General features: G+C 32.8%; 1 protein-coding gene across 1 annotated transcript; it reads left to right on the forward strand.

The window, feature by feature from the left end:
- LOC114325731 (uncharacterized) lies at nucleotides 1–5,293 on the forward strand. Its single transcript, XM_028273860.2, has 3 exons — nucleotides 1–165; nucleotides 4,261–4,366; nucleotides 5,068–5,293. The coding sequence occupies exons 1-3, from the start codon at nucleotides 71–73 to the stop codon at nucleotides 5,209–5,211; spliced, it is 345 nt and encodes a 114-aa protein (XP_028129661.2). The 5' UTR covers nucleotides 1–70; the 3' UTR covers nucleotides 5,212–5,293.
- The last annotated feature ends 8,309 nt before the right edge of the window (nucleotides 5,294–13,602 follow it).

The following is a 13,602-nucleotide window of genomic DNA, read 5'->3' on the forward strand; positions in this document are numbered from 1 at the left end:
TATAAGCTATTCGAGATTAACAAAAACTATTAGTTTACTGCTAAGTCACACAGTTTTCGCATTTGTCAAAATGTTCAAAACTTTTTTAATTTTAGGTGTCGTGAGTTGTCTTGTAGTATGTATTCAATGTGAGAGTGTAAATGCATGTCCAGATGAACTATCTCCGTAAGTTTTTCTTATTTTGAAAATTTTGTAATATTTGCAGTGTCTCCTTAACTAAGAACAATAGGTAAATTGTTTGACAAAAATTTAAAATTTGACCTAGAGAGGGAGATCCAGTGATCATCCTCTTTACATAAATTAAATTAAAACAAGTTAAAATAAGTTTAGTTACCACAGATTATTCGAATCTTCTTGTTAGGTCTACTATTTTGAATATCTTTAGGCGTCGTACATCATTATGGTCATCAGTGAGGTTGCTGGCTAACTCGTTTGGATGAGCTTCTAGGCTCTTGGAATATTTTTTGAAATATTCTCTTGTTAATGTTTTTATGGATGGCACATTGAGGTTTTCCTTTATAACATAGTTTGGCACGTACCAAGGGTCATTCGTCATTGTTCTGAGAAATTTGTTCTGGAATCTCTGCAATGTTTCTAGGTTTGTTTGACTAGCAGTCCCCCAAAGTTGGATACCATAGTTCCACACTGAATTTAATATAGCTTTATTATATCAGCAGTTTGTTTTCAGGAGATAGTTGACATTTACGACCAATCATCCTGTACATTTCTCGGAATGTTATTTCTAGTCGTTTTCTTTTTCTGAAAATGTGATTTTGCCAAAGTTAATCTCGTATCAAGGTGGATTACTAGGTACTTAACAGTATCGGTTTGTGGAAGTTTTATACAAATAATTGGCGTTAGTTTTGAAACCATGAATGCCTTCTTCTTCCGGGTCTGCATTTGCTCTCTATTTTACCCAGTATTATTAATTACAGTGCACGATATTTATCATGTTTCATAATATGACCGAGGTATTTAAGTTTCCGTTTCTTAATTCTAAAAAAGATTTCTTACGTTTTCTCATTCGGCGCAATACCTCTACGGTGGTGGTGGGTCGTCTAGGATATTTTGAGGATACGTCGGTACACCCACATTTTCAATACTTCTAGATTTTTCATTAGATTTTTCGTTATTGTCCAGGCCTCTGTGCCATACAGCAAATACTGAGAATACATTTTAACAGCCGTATTTTTAGTGGGAGAGGCATGTCGCAATGACAGGCATCATCCTGATGTTGCTGAAAATGTTGCTCTAGCCTTTTCAACTCTAGATCTTATTTCGGTTGTTTGATCCCATTTCGAGTTGACTACTATTCCAATGTATACATATGAGTCTACGTGTTGAATTATTGATTTTTTATTTTCCATTGTTTGCTAGGTGTTTGAGGTTAAGTTCTCTTTCTTCACTCGATCTTTGTACACTGTCCATAAAATGCTAAAGGTCATCAATATTGCTGTCAATTGTGACTCTTCCGTCCACATATCGGACATTATTTGTCAATTCTCTGAGTAATCTACAAAGACATGTAGGAATCCCTGTTCATATCGCTACACTTATGTACTTATACTTGCAGGAAAACACTGTTTCTTTTGGGCCCAGACCATTACTAAAACTAAATTGTGACTCGTTGATTTCCGCTTCACACTTGTCGATTCTGTTGATAATGATTTTGGTGAAGACTTATCAGTTATCAGTCTATGTTGGTAACCCAATTAAATGTTTGGTTGTTTCGCTCTTCAAAATCTTTAAATGCTCGTCAGATCACCATATTTACATCTTGAGACCATGTTAGCCTATGAATAGCTTCTCCTTATTTAGGTGCAGTCTTCGTAGCGAAGGTTGGCGATGACTTCTGCAAAGTCTTCTCTATTTTGGGCTTTTCTTATTAGACTTTTAAAGCCTAATCCTGATCCAGATCATTTGTCGTCTACCCGAGCCGAGTCTTTCTTCTATTTTCCCTTCTATAATAAGTTGAAGGAAGGTATACCTGTCATGTTTAAAGTCTAAATATGTGTCAAAGATAAAATGTTTTACGTTTTTTGTCAATTTATGTGAGTTCACGTTCTCTATTAATACATCTTAAAACTTCTTTATTTTTAACGCGGACGGTCCATGGAATTTTCAGCATACGACAAAATACCCTCATCCCAAAACTCTCTAAACGTCGTAACGAGCTGCTTATTAACGTCCAAGCTTCCACTCCGTGTAGTATACTATATACATAACATTTTATCATGCGGTATCGTAGAGATATACCAAGATTGCGGGTACTGAGTAACTGTCGCATTTTTAAGGTTTTTCTAGCCTGATTTATTCTATATTTACCCTCTTATTCTTGGTATAAACTTTCATGTATCCAACATTCTAGTTGGGCAGATTACAATTGCGCGCAGCGGTCAGGGTTCTCAACAGGGTGTCTAAACCAATGGTGCAATTGCGCGCACGTCTTTAAAAAGGTATGCTGTGATTGCGCGCAAAGTCGTAAATTATAGTAAACGGAAGTTTTATTTACTTCTTATTCGTTTTGAACGGAAATTTTGCTAATTTTAAAAAATTAAGATAATAACAAGTGAATACTACATTGAAATACAGTCGAACCCGCTTATTGGAATAGCCGTCGTGCCAAGAAAAAGTATTCCTATAACAGGAATATTCTAATAACCGATCATATAAGCCTAGTAAAAACGTTTTGGGATCTCAAAATTCTATTCCTTAAATCGGGATAAAGCTTTAACCGGTATTCTAATAAGCAGATTCAACTGTAGTTGTGACAAAAAAAACTAAATAGTGTTTCTTTTATAATTAATATTTATTGTATTAAATAATGTACATATGTAGACATTTAATTTGAACATGCCTTATAACATATAGTTTTAACAAATTCTATTCTGGATATTTCTTTATTTTTAAATTTCTCTATCAAATTTGTTACATATTTTAATGTTCCTTCATAATTAATATTTTTAATTTTTTTTGTAAATGTAAGCTATTTAATTGCACATAATAAATTAAAAAATTAATGTATTATATAAAAATATTATATATTATACAGTACAATTTTCAAAGGAGGAAGACCTAACCCTTCGGTCCAAACCTAACTTTCGGGTATTAGAGCTGCTGATATATACCGCTGCGCGCAATCACAATATACCGTTTTGTTTACCTCCCTTAATCCTTCCTTTGCACGGAATCACAGCAACCCTCTTAAAGGTAAATTTCAGTACCCCAGGGGGCAGACTGCAATTGCGCGCAGCGGTCAGGGTTCTCAACAGGGTGTCTAAGCCAATGGTGCAATTGCGCGTACGTCTTTAAAAAGGTATGCTGTGATTGCGCGCAAAGTCGTAAATTATAGTAAACGGAAGTTTTATTTACTTCTTATTCGTTTTGAACGGAAATTTTGCTGATTTTAAAAAATTAAGATAATAACAACTGAATACTACATTGAAATATTTGTGATAAAAAAAAACTAAATAGTGTTTCTTTTATAATTAATATTTATTGTATTATATAATGGACATATGTAGACATTTTATGCCTTATAACATATACTTTTAACAAATTCTATTCTGGATATTTCTTTATTTTTAACACTTTTTAATATGAAGGTATAATATGTATTAAATACTGTGTGTCTCTTTAAAGTTAAATATTTATTTTATTTGTGATACAAAAAGAACCAATGTAATGTAGATGTATTAGGTTTAGGTACTTGAAAGAATGAATAAAATAACATAGGTATATCTATGAAATCTTTATTAGACGAGGATACCCTATTATAATATTGATTAATTAATTAAAAAATTAATATATTATATATATTATACATATATTATACAGTACAATTTTCAAAGGAGGAAGACCTAACCCTTCGGTCCACACCTAACTTTCGGGTATTAGAGTGTAGAGTACCCCAGAAGGTATTTGACCGCTGCGCGCAATCACAATATACCGTTTTGTTCACCTGCCTTATTTCTTCCGTTGCGCGCAATCACAGCAACCCTCTTAAAGGTAAATTTCAGTACCCCAGGAGGTATTTGGCCGCTGCGCTCAATCACAACCCACCCACCCCAGGAGGTATTTGACCGCTGCGCGCAATCACAACCCACCCTTCTAGTTACTTAAACTTTTTCACTTGTTCAACGAGATTGTTGTTGAATATGAATAGCTAATTAATGAAACTAGTGCATTTACAACGTAGTTTATTAATTTAGATGTGTATCTAATCAGCAGCATGTTAATATTTGCAAATTTATTTTTCAGGGGACACTTACGTTGTGACGACACAATCTCAACTGGTTTCAATGATCCGATTCATACACGCTGCCCTCCCAGTGGTTTCTTTACATCAAAAATTACGTGTGTACTGGTATGTATTTTACAATCAATAATTATTACTGCAGTCTATTAAATAATGTCCTCTAAAAATTTCCTTATGCCTCAAGCCAGTGGCAGATTTAGCTCCAAATTCCATCCTAGTGTATGAATTTACTTGACATTTTCACTTCAAGCAGGGAATAGCTCAAGAAACAAAGTCCACGCTATATCCTATGCCTGAGTAGAGAACATAGTAATTCTCATACGTATCCATACAAATATATAATAAGGCAACAACAACTATTAAGCTAATGAAACAAACGGAGCCTATTAAAATAAACCGAGGAGTAAGACAAGGAGATACCATCTCGCCAAAACTATTCAACCAAGAGCTAGAAGATGTGTTCAAACAATTGCACTGGGAGGGCTTGGGTATAAATCACGGCAACGCAATAACACACAGACTTTTGCGAATTTATAAACGAAAAGTTTTCGTTGAAAATGTATGTTTTGATTTTCTGAATGTTTTGAATTTTTTTGTTTTCCTGACGGAACTTGTGCTGAGAGCAGGTATATTTTGTAAAACCGCATCCGGGACGCAGGAACAATACTTCGAAATTCGGGCCATGTCCCGGATTTTTCGGACTAGTTAGTCACACTAGTATATCCCAAGTAAGACCTCACATAAATTGTTATAATTTCAATTTTTAATATTTTTCTGCTATATTAATATTTTTTTATTGTATTTTTTAGGTAACAGACCTTTATAGAGGCACTAGTAAACCTGTAATTAATGGAGGAGTTGGATTTGCTTATGTAGAAGTTGATATTGATTCTGATTTATTAACAAAATTATCCTACGAAATTCAAGTTTACACTCAACTAGCACCCCCCTAAGTTAATAGTTAAAATATGTTTACAACGCATTTTATTTACTGAACATGATATTATTTGTCGATATTAAAAAAGTTTAACAATTTTTTTTAATTTTCCCTCTCCTTGTAGCCCTCTGAATATATCTTTCTAAAATAAATTCTAATTCTGCGTTGTTAGTTACTATTTAGTTTAAAATGAAGCAAAAATGAACCTAGAGCTTTGATATTGCGTAAAAAGTAGAGTCAAAGAGTTCTTATAATTCACAAAAAATTTCAAAACGATTCATAAATTAGTTTTAATTTTATTAATTATAATTTTATTCAAATTGTTTATCCCAGAGAGCTTTTTTGCAAAGTTATTGCTCAGAAAATAATAATGACGCCGCAATTCTGTGGAAACCACATGAAAGAAGAATATTTAGACCGCATGAAAGAAGAAAAAGTTAATGAAAAGTCATTTCTAACATTCCGAAAACATTTTACTAAAATAGAGTCATTTTTGGCTCATGAATAATTTGAATAACTTTGTTAATATTGACTTTGGACTAAATCTACTTTGGGATATATGAAAAGCTGGTATTTTTACACAAATTTAAAAAAACTTTTCTCCTAAGTTAATTAGGGTCAAAGGGAGCCACTTTTTCTAATTAATTTACAGTTACTACTATACAGGGTGAGTCACCACTAACGGGACGGAAGATTACAGCGAAATGGTAAAAGATTTGAAAAAAAAAATAAATTGAATAGTTTGTAAGTTGATAAAAGCTACATTTTAAAATTATTTTGAAATATACAGGGTGTCCCAATAAATGGCGGCGTATCAAAGCTATATTTTTTCTTATGGAACACCCTTTATTTTATTGCATTTTTAATTGTCCGCAAACAATAAGGTATAGTAACATAAGGCTTCCCTATACCTATGTACAGGTACAGAGTGTTCTGAGTTATGTTGACTTTTATTAAAATGTAAATTTTTAAAGAAGGCTTATTCTCAAGTTATTTAAGAGATTATAAAACATCACTTTTACACCTAAATAGTTGGATATGGGTTGAATGTATTCCATGATTAATTATTACATATTTGCCTTCAGGGTGTTCAAAATTTACAGTTTTATTATTGGAGTATTCAATGTGTCATATGATGTTTATTTTAAATGGAACACCATGCATATTAATAAATAATTATACTAAACAAATGTATCTCTTTCGAATGGTATATGGATGTCCGAATTAAATTATTTTTTAATCTGTAAATCGGTTTTAAAACAAAAGATGTAGTTAATTAATATCATTGTATGACATTGTCAGTTTATGACAGTACGGTCTGGTAATTATCAAAACTATAAACATCCGTGTTTGATATTCAAATTTTTTTACTTCAAGCAGAGCCAATTACATTTAAATTTAATTGTTCCTAAAATTGAATAATCACGCTATCTATCAAAGAGTATACATGCTACTTTGCATTGGTGAATGTTTTTAAAATTGTCTCTTAGCTTCTAATGTTTACGCTTAAAAGTATCCTGATAGAAGAGTCCCATAAAAGGACGTTTTTGAGAGATTTCTCGATAGATTCCGTGCTACTGGTAATGTTGCATAGGTACGAAAATTTAAATAAAAACAAACCATTTATTTTTGATGACGTCAACGAACTTGATGTCCTGCGTTTTTTACGGAAAACCCAAATACTAGTACGTGAAAAATTTCGAGTCAATTGGAAATCAGTCAAACGAGTGTATGTAGAATATATAAGAAAAACCACTATCATACGAATAAAACTCAACTACACCAGCATTAGACAGAACACAAACGTTTAACTTTTCGTTTATAGACTTAAGAATTTGGAGAAGATCCTATTTTTGTTAAGAATATATTGAATATTTATTTTTAAATGATTGTATGTATATGTATTTTTCATAATAATCGTCTAGTTAATAGACATAGCTTTCATTTTATTATGATACAGTAAACAAACATTTTACTGTTGATCGCCAATATCGATGAAGTGTTCATGTTTGGGGCAGTATTCTGAGCGAAACGTTATCGACACATATTTTTTGACGAAAATCTGAATGGAGCAACTTTTTTATATTTCTTAAAACAAGTTTTTTGGATCCTTCTTAAAACCTTCCACTTATCGTGCGAACAAGCATGTGGCTCCATTTGGACGACGGAGTTCCTGCTTATTTTTGACGTGATGTTAAGAACAACCTCAACATAAAGTTTAGAAATAATGGATAGATGTATACAGATGTCCATATATTTGGCCACATATGTCACCAGGATTGACCAAGATGAATATTTTTAAATTGGGTTATATTAAAAATATTGTGAAGTCTACACTTCCTACCCTACTACTTCAGATGATATTGTTATGAAATTAAGAATTTCGAACGCTTTTGCGTCTATAACACCAGCTATGTTAAATAATGTAAACAAATCATTTAAAATCGCTTGTTGTATAAATATTTTGAACATGTATTACATAACTGATAATTTTTTACTTATAGTAAGTTGTGGTTCATTTTGTATTATTTATGTATTTGTTTTATTAAGATTCTTTATTTTCGTTTTGAATTTAGTTATTTTCAATAACGAAAAAATTCATTTTACAAATCAGCAAATAAAAATATTTACATATTTATTTACAACTACACTCTATAACAACTATGCCAAAATGATGGGTTTTAAAATCGATAGTGACTACAAATATTTTTAAAATCGATGTACCGTTTAAGAAAATTGTAAATTACGCAAAAACTATGACTCCTGGTTATAGAACATCTATATACAATTCGAAAGAGGAACCTGTGTTTAGTATAATCGTTGATTAATATACATGGTGTTCTAATAAAATAACCATTATATTATGCTAAATTGAATAATCCAATAACGAAACTGTAAATTTTGAACACCCTGTAAATAAATGTGTAATAATCAATCATGTAATGCACCAATTATAAGATAATTACCAGACCGTATTGTCATCAAATGACAATGTCATGCAATGACATTAATTAACTTCATCTTTTGTTTTAAAATTAATTTACAGATTAAGAATTTAAATAATTGTAAATTACGCAAAAACTACGAGACCTAGGTATAGGACATCCATATACCATTCGAAAGAGGTCTTCTTCTTCTTAAAGCGCCTATTCGTTCCGGATGTTGGCGATCATCATGGCTATCTTGACTTTGTTTACCGCAGCGCGGAACAGTTCAGTGATGGTCGTGTTATACCACTTACGTAAATTTTGAAGCCAGGAAATGCGTCTTCTTCCCGGTCCTTTTTACCATTTACCTTCCCTTGGAGAATCAGTTGGAGAAGGCCGTAACGTTCTTGATTTCTCATTACATGTCCTAGATATTCTAATTTTTTTGTTTTGATCGTTATGAGAATTTCACACTCTTTCCCCATTCTACGCAGGACTTCCACATTGGTAATTCGGTCAACCCAGGATATACGTAAGATGCGCCTATAACACCACATTTCGAAAGCTTCGAGCCGATTCATAGCAGAACTGAGAATATATAGCATTTCAACAGACGGTATTTTGTTTTTAATGCTATGTCTCGACTGTTGAAAATGGGTCTCATTCTAACGTATGCTGCTTTCGCTTTTATTATTCGCTGTTTAATTTCTGTTATATACAGATATGTATTGTTATATTTCTATTTGATATGAAAATTAAATTTTGATAATTATAAACAAAATTCAATTTAATATAAAATATTTTCAATTTTCTCAACCACGGGCATATAAATTTAAAACAACCTGTATACAACAAATTGTTATATGTAATTTTAAGAAGTGATTAGAATAAGCGTACGAAACTCGGAACAATGTGCTTAGATAAACAAAGTGAATGACGCGTACCATTATCGTTCTTTTCGGAAGGTCGATCATTAGCCTATGCTAAATAAAACTCAGTGAAATAGATGATAGTTCATTATCGTTTTTCGCGGAAGGTTTCGATCATTAGCCTATGCTAAATAAGACTCATTTGAAAGAGAGAATAGGTCATTAAAATTTGTAAATAGTTAGAAAGTATTTTAGAATGGGAATTAAATATTTTCTTTTGAAATCCATTAAGCATAATTAGAAAGATTAAAAATTGGTTTTGAGGAATATTACGAATGAGAGTTGGTGGTGGAAGATTGATTTGTGAATCTGGAAGGGATACTTAGGAAGTAGGGGAATGGATGACAAAGTGAGGGCAGAATGTTTTGAGCTGTCGAGAAGTGAAGTCGAGTAGTAGACGGTAGTGTACGGAGAGTGAGAAAGCCGGTGTAGTTCCGTGAGTGTGGAGTATCTATCGTGGAACGAGAAGTAGGCCAGGTCGAGAGTAAAAGAACCTCTTTGAGCCAAGAGTGTCCCGGTAGCTGATAGCAGTTTCGAGAAAGGTAGAACACAGCATCACGACAGACGCAGGAACGAGAGCTATTCGAGCTAGTTTTTCAAAGGAGAACATTACTGGAAGCCAGGACGAGGTTTGATCGCAGCCAAGGATAGCAGGAAACGGGTCTTGTGTGAGGACATTTTCAGTTCACCAGGAAAAGGTCAGTCTCATTTGTTTGGACATGAATGTATGGGTTTTTCGTATTAAATTCCACATAAAAAATTGAATAACATAATCAATAATATCAGAAAAGCTTCATCAAACTTAAATAGAGTTGTTCCTAATAATTCCTAATAGTTAAATGTTAATAAAAACTTTCAATTGAAAACCAAAAGGAAATAAGATTCCCATTTGTAAATGTTACGTTTAAGAATAATAAGAAATAGCAAATATTAAGCATTGATTGCCTTTTAAATAAAATAAAAAATATTTTGATTATAATTGTAACCCATATGTGTATTTTTTTTTACTCTTTTCTTTTCTATCCCGATTAGGAACCATTAAGAAATATTTAGAAGCCACGAAAGTAAGTAATTAATTTATAATTCGCCCTGAGATTGAAAACATATTGATATGTGATCTGGTTAATTAATTAGATTAGTATTAATACATTGATTAAATTAAGTGACATATAAGAATATTATCTCATATCAATAATCAAGATCACATCAACTGTCGTCCAACGTGGAAAGCATTGTAAAGTATTTCTAGTGGTAAATTTGAAGGATAGAAAGAGTAAAGCCGGTATTTGAAAATTTATATGCCTGTGGTAAAAAGTGAGACACTTACATTTGATAACATAAAATTTTAGATCTCTTTAGGTACAAATTTTACATAACTGATTTAATATTTTATTTTTACGATATTTACATTTGATATATTTATTGACAATTTATAATATTTGGGTAAAAAAAAGTCGTCTTGGTAACATACTAGTAAAATTTCATATTTGGCGGGGATAATACTTCTTGAAAACAAATGTCTGTGACAAGAAGCCAAAGCAAGGACAACAAAAAACAAAAAGAATATTCAGACCAAGAAGATATTTTAGACACGACAATCATGGCATCAGAACAGCAAGAATTATCAGGAATAGATAAACTATTACAACTGATGCAACTCCAGTCACAAAAGCTGGATGACAATCAAAGAGAAACAAAACAAGCAATGGATGAAGCAAAAAGGACAATGGATAAAAATCAGGAGGAAACAAAACAGAAAATGGATGAAACACAACAAAAATTGGATCAAAAAATGGATGAAACACAACAAAAAATGGATGAAACACAACAAAAAGTGGATCAAAAAATGGATGAAACACAACAAAAATTGGATCAAAAAATGGATGAAACACAACAAAAAATGAAACAAGCAATAGAAGAGAACAACAAGAAAATGGAGGAACGCATAGGAAAGTATGAAAAGGAAGTAAAAGGATGTTTGACAATGATCAAGAACGATATGGGACAACAAGAGACAGAGATTAAAGAAATCAAAAGCAAAATAAAGGAAATAACGAATTGCCAGAAAAAGGAAATAGAAAATTTGGAAAATAAGTTGGAAAATGCTATTCAAGTAGACAGAGAAGAAGTGGAAAAAAGAATCACAGAAATAGAAAAACAAGTCACCGAAAACCGGACGCAACAAAATGTAGGAGAAAGAAGAGAAATGGTTATACATAGCACAGATGACGTGAAGATAAGGTTTGGCGGGGATGTAAGAAGATTACACCCAGTGCCGTTCATAAATAGCCTGAAAAAGAAAATACAACACATCGGAAATTTCGAAACAGCAAAAGAAACTATCAGAAACCATCTCAAATATGAAGCAAGCCTATGGTTCGATAGTAAAGAAGAAGAATTCGGCAATTGGCAACAATTTGAACAAAAATTTTTGAATTATTTCTGGGGAAAAGTCCAACAATTGGAAATTAACAAGGAATTGCAAAATGGGAAATACAATGATAGGATGGGTGTATCAGAAAGGACATATGCTTTGCAAATTTACAATAATGCAAAACATTTACAATATAATTACTCATCGGAACAATTAGTCGAACTGATTGCAAGACATTTCGAGGAGACGCTGGAAGACCATATCACATTGCAAAATTACAAAGACATAGATAGTTTATGCCAATTCCTACAAATAAGAGAATCACGTCTAAGAGAAAGAAAATCAAGAAGGTCGCGAGAAGATTACAGGCCCCGAGAAACACAAGATTACAGAGATAGAAATCAAAATAGGAGGGACTATACAAGACGAGATTTTAATCCCAGAAGGGAAAACGAAAATAGAGACAACGGAAGAGGAAATTATGAACAAAGAAATAGGCAATGGAATGAGGACAGAAATCGAGAATACCAGAATAGAAACACCACACGCTCAAATCAAGAAAACAGAAATAATGGTAGACAAAATGAACAGGGATATCGAGAAAACCGAAACAGATCCGACAGACCAAGAGAAAATAGAAGAGAAGTAAATAATACCCAGACAGATGAATATGACGGAGAGAGACATTATGACGAAAATATAAACAACGATGAGCAACCGGCGTCTTTTCACGACGGCGCTCACTAAAAACCAAAAATCAAACAGGAATCTTTTGTCACCCCAAGGAGTTTATTAAATTGGCAGGAAACAACGAAAAGAAAAATGGAGTTAATTTAAAATTTGTGGATGGATTTATCAACGAGAAACCAATTAAAATTATGATAGACACTGGATCTGAAATAACATTGGTCAACAGAAAACTAATAGAAGAAGTTAACTTAACAAATTTAATTTATAAAATACCTAGGGTAAATTTAGTGAGCGCAAACAAACGGACATTGGCAACTATAAATGAAGGCATACGAGTAATGGTACGACTGGGCAAGAATATGTATGCACTACAATGTGTAATAATGCCAAACATGTCACATGACATGATAGTAGGAGTGGACGAATTGGCAGAAAAACATGTAGTGATAGATTTTAAAAATAATACGATGAAACTAACAGAAGAAAAAGAAAAAGAACAGGACAAGGAACATGAGAAACAAAATACGGACGAATCAGGTAAAGAACAAACAGTGGAAATGAATTTGGCAGCGAAGCAAGGACAAAGAAGAAAAAGGAGAAAAGGTCAGAAAAAGATAAAAGAAAATGAAACCTGTGGCTCCTCAAAAGAAGAGTTGAGCCCAGAAGAAGAAAATTTGAGAGTATCAGAAGCAAAGGAAACCTGGGATTCCTCAAAAGAAGAGACGGGCTCAGGAGAAGAAGAAATAAAGCTAAAAAATGAAAGTGAAAAGAATATGATTGAAACAGTGGTATTTGAAGAGGAGGTATATGCAAACGAGGATGCAGAATGCACGGTAAACATGTGTGAAGAATCTGAGAAAAAAGACAGAAAATTGATATGTGGAGAAGGGAAAGAAAAAGAATTGCGGTTGATGTTAAGAAACTACGAAAATTTGATCAATGAGGAAAACAGAGTGGCTAAAAAGTACGAACATTCATTTGAGGTGAAAAACTTGGGAAATTTTCGATCAAAGACTTACCCGATTCCATACAAGTATCGACAAGAGGTGAAAGAAGAAATAAATAAAATGTTGGAAGATCAAATCCTCGAAAGATGTGATTCACCGTATGTTAACCCGATTGTGATAGTAAAGAAAAGCAGTGGAGAATTGAGATTATGTTTAGATGCCTGGAATATCAACCAGCACACTGTATCACAATATGAATCACCTCTAAACATCGAGGCCATTTTTGGAAGAATCACCGGGTCACACATATTTTCGAAAATTGACTTAAAACACAGTTTTTGGTTGATACCGTTAGCTGAAAAGTGTAGAAACTACACCGCTTTTTCTATTGATGGTATTGTCTACCGGTTTAAGGTAGTGCCGTTTGGATTGCAGAGTGCTTGTGCTGCACTCGTCCGAGCTCTACATACCATTTTGAATCGCCACGAAGATTTCATAGTTCATTATATCGATGATTTATTAATTTTTTCACAAGATACT

Source organism: Diabrotica virgifera, chromosome 7 (genome assembly GCF_917563875.1).
Source record: "Diabrotica virgifera virgifera chromosome 7, PGI_DIABVI_V3a".
Classification (NCBI taxonomy): domain Eukaryota; kingdom Metazoa; phylum Arthropoda; class Insecta; order Coleoptera; family Chrysomelidae; genus Diabrotica; species Diabrotica virgifera.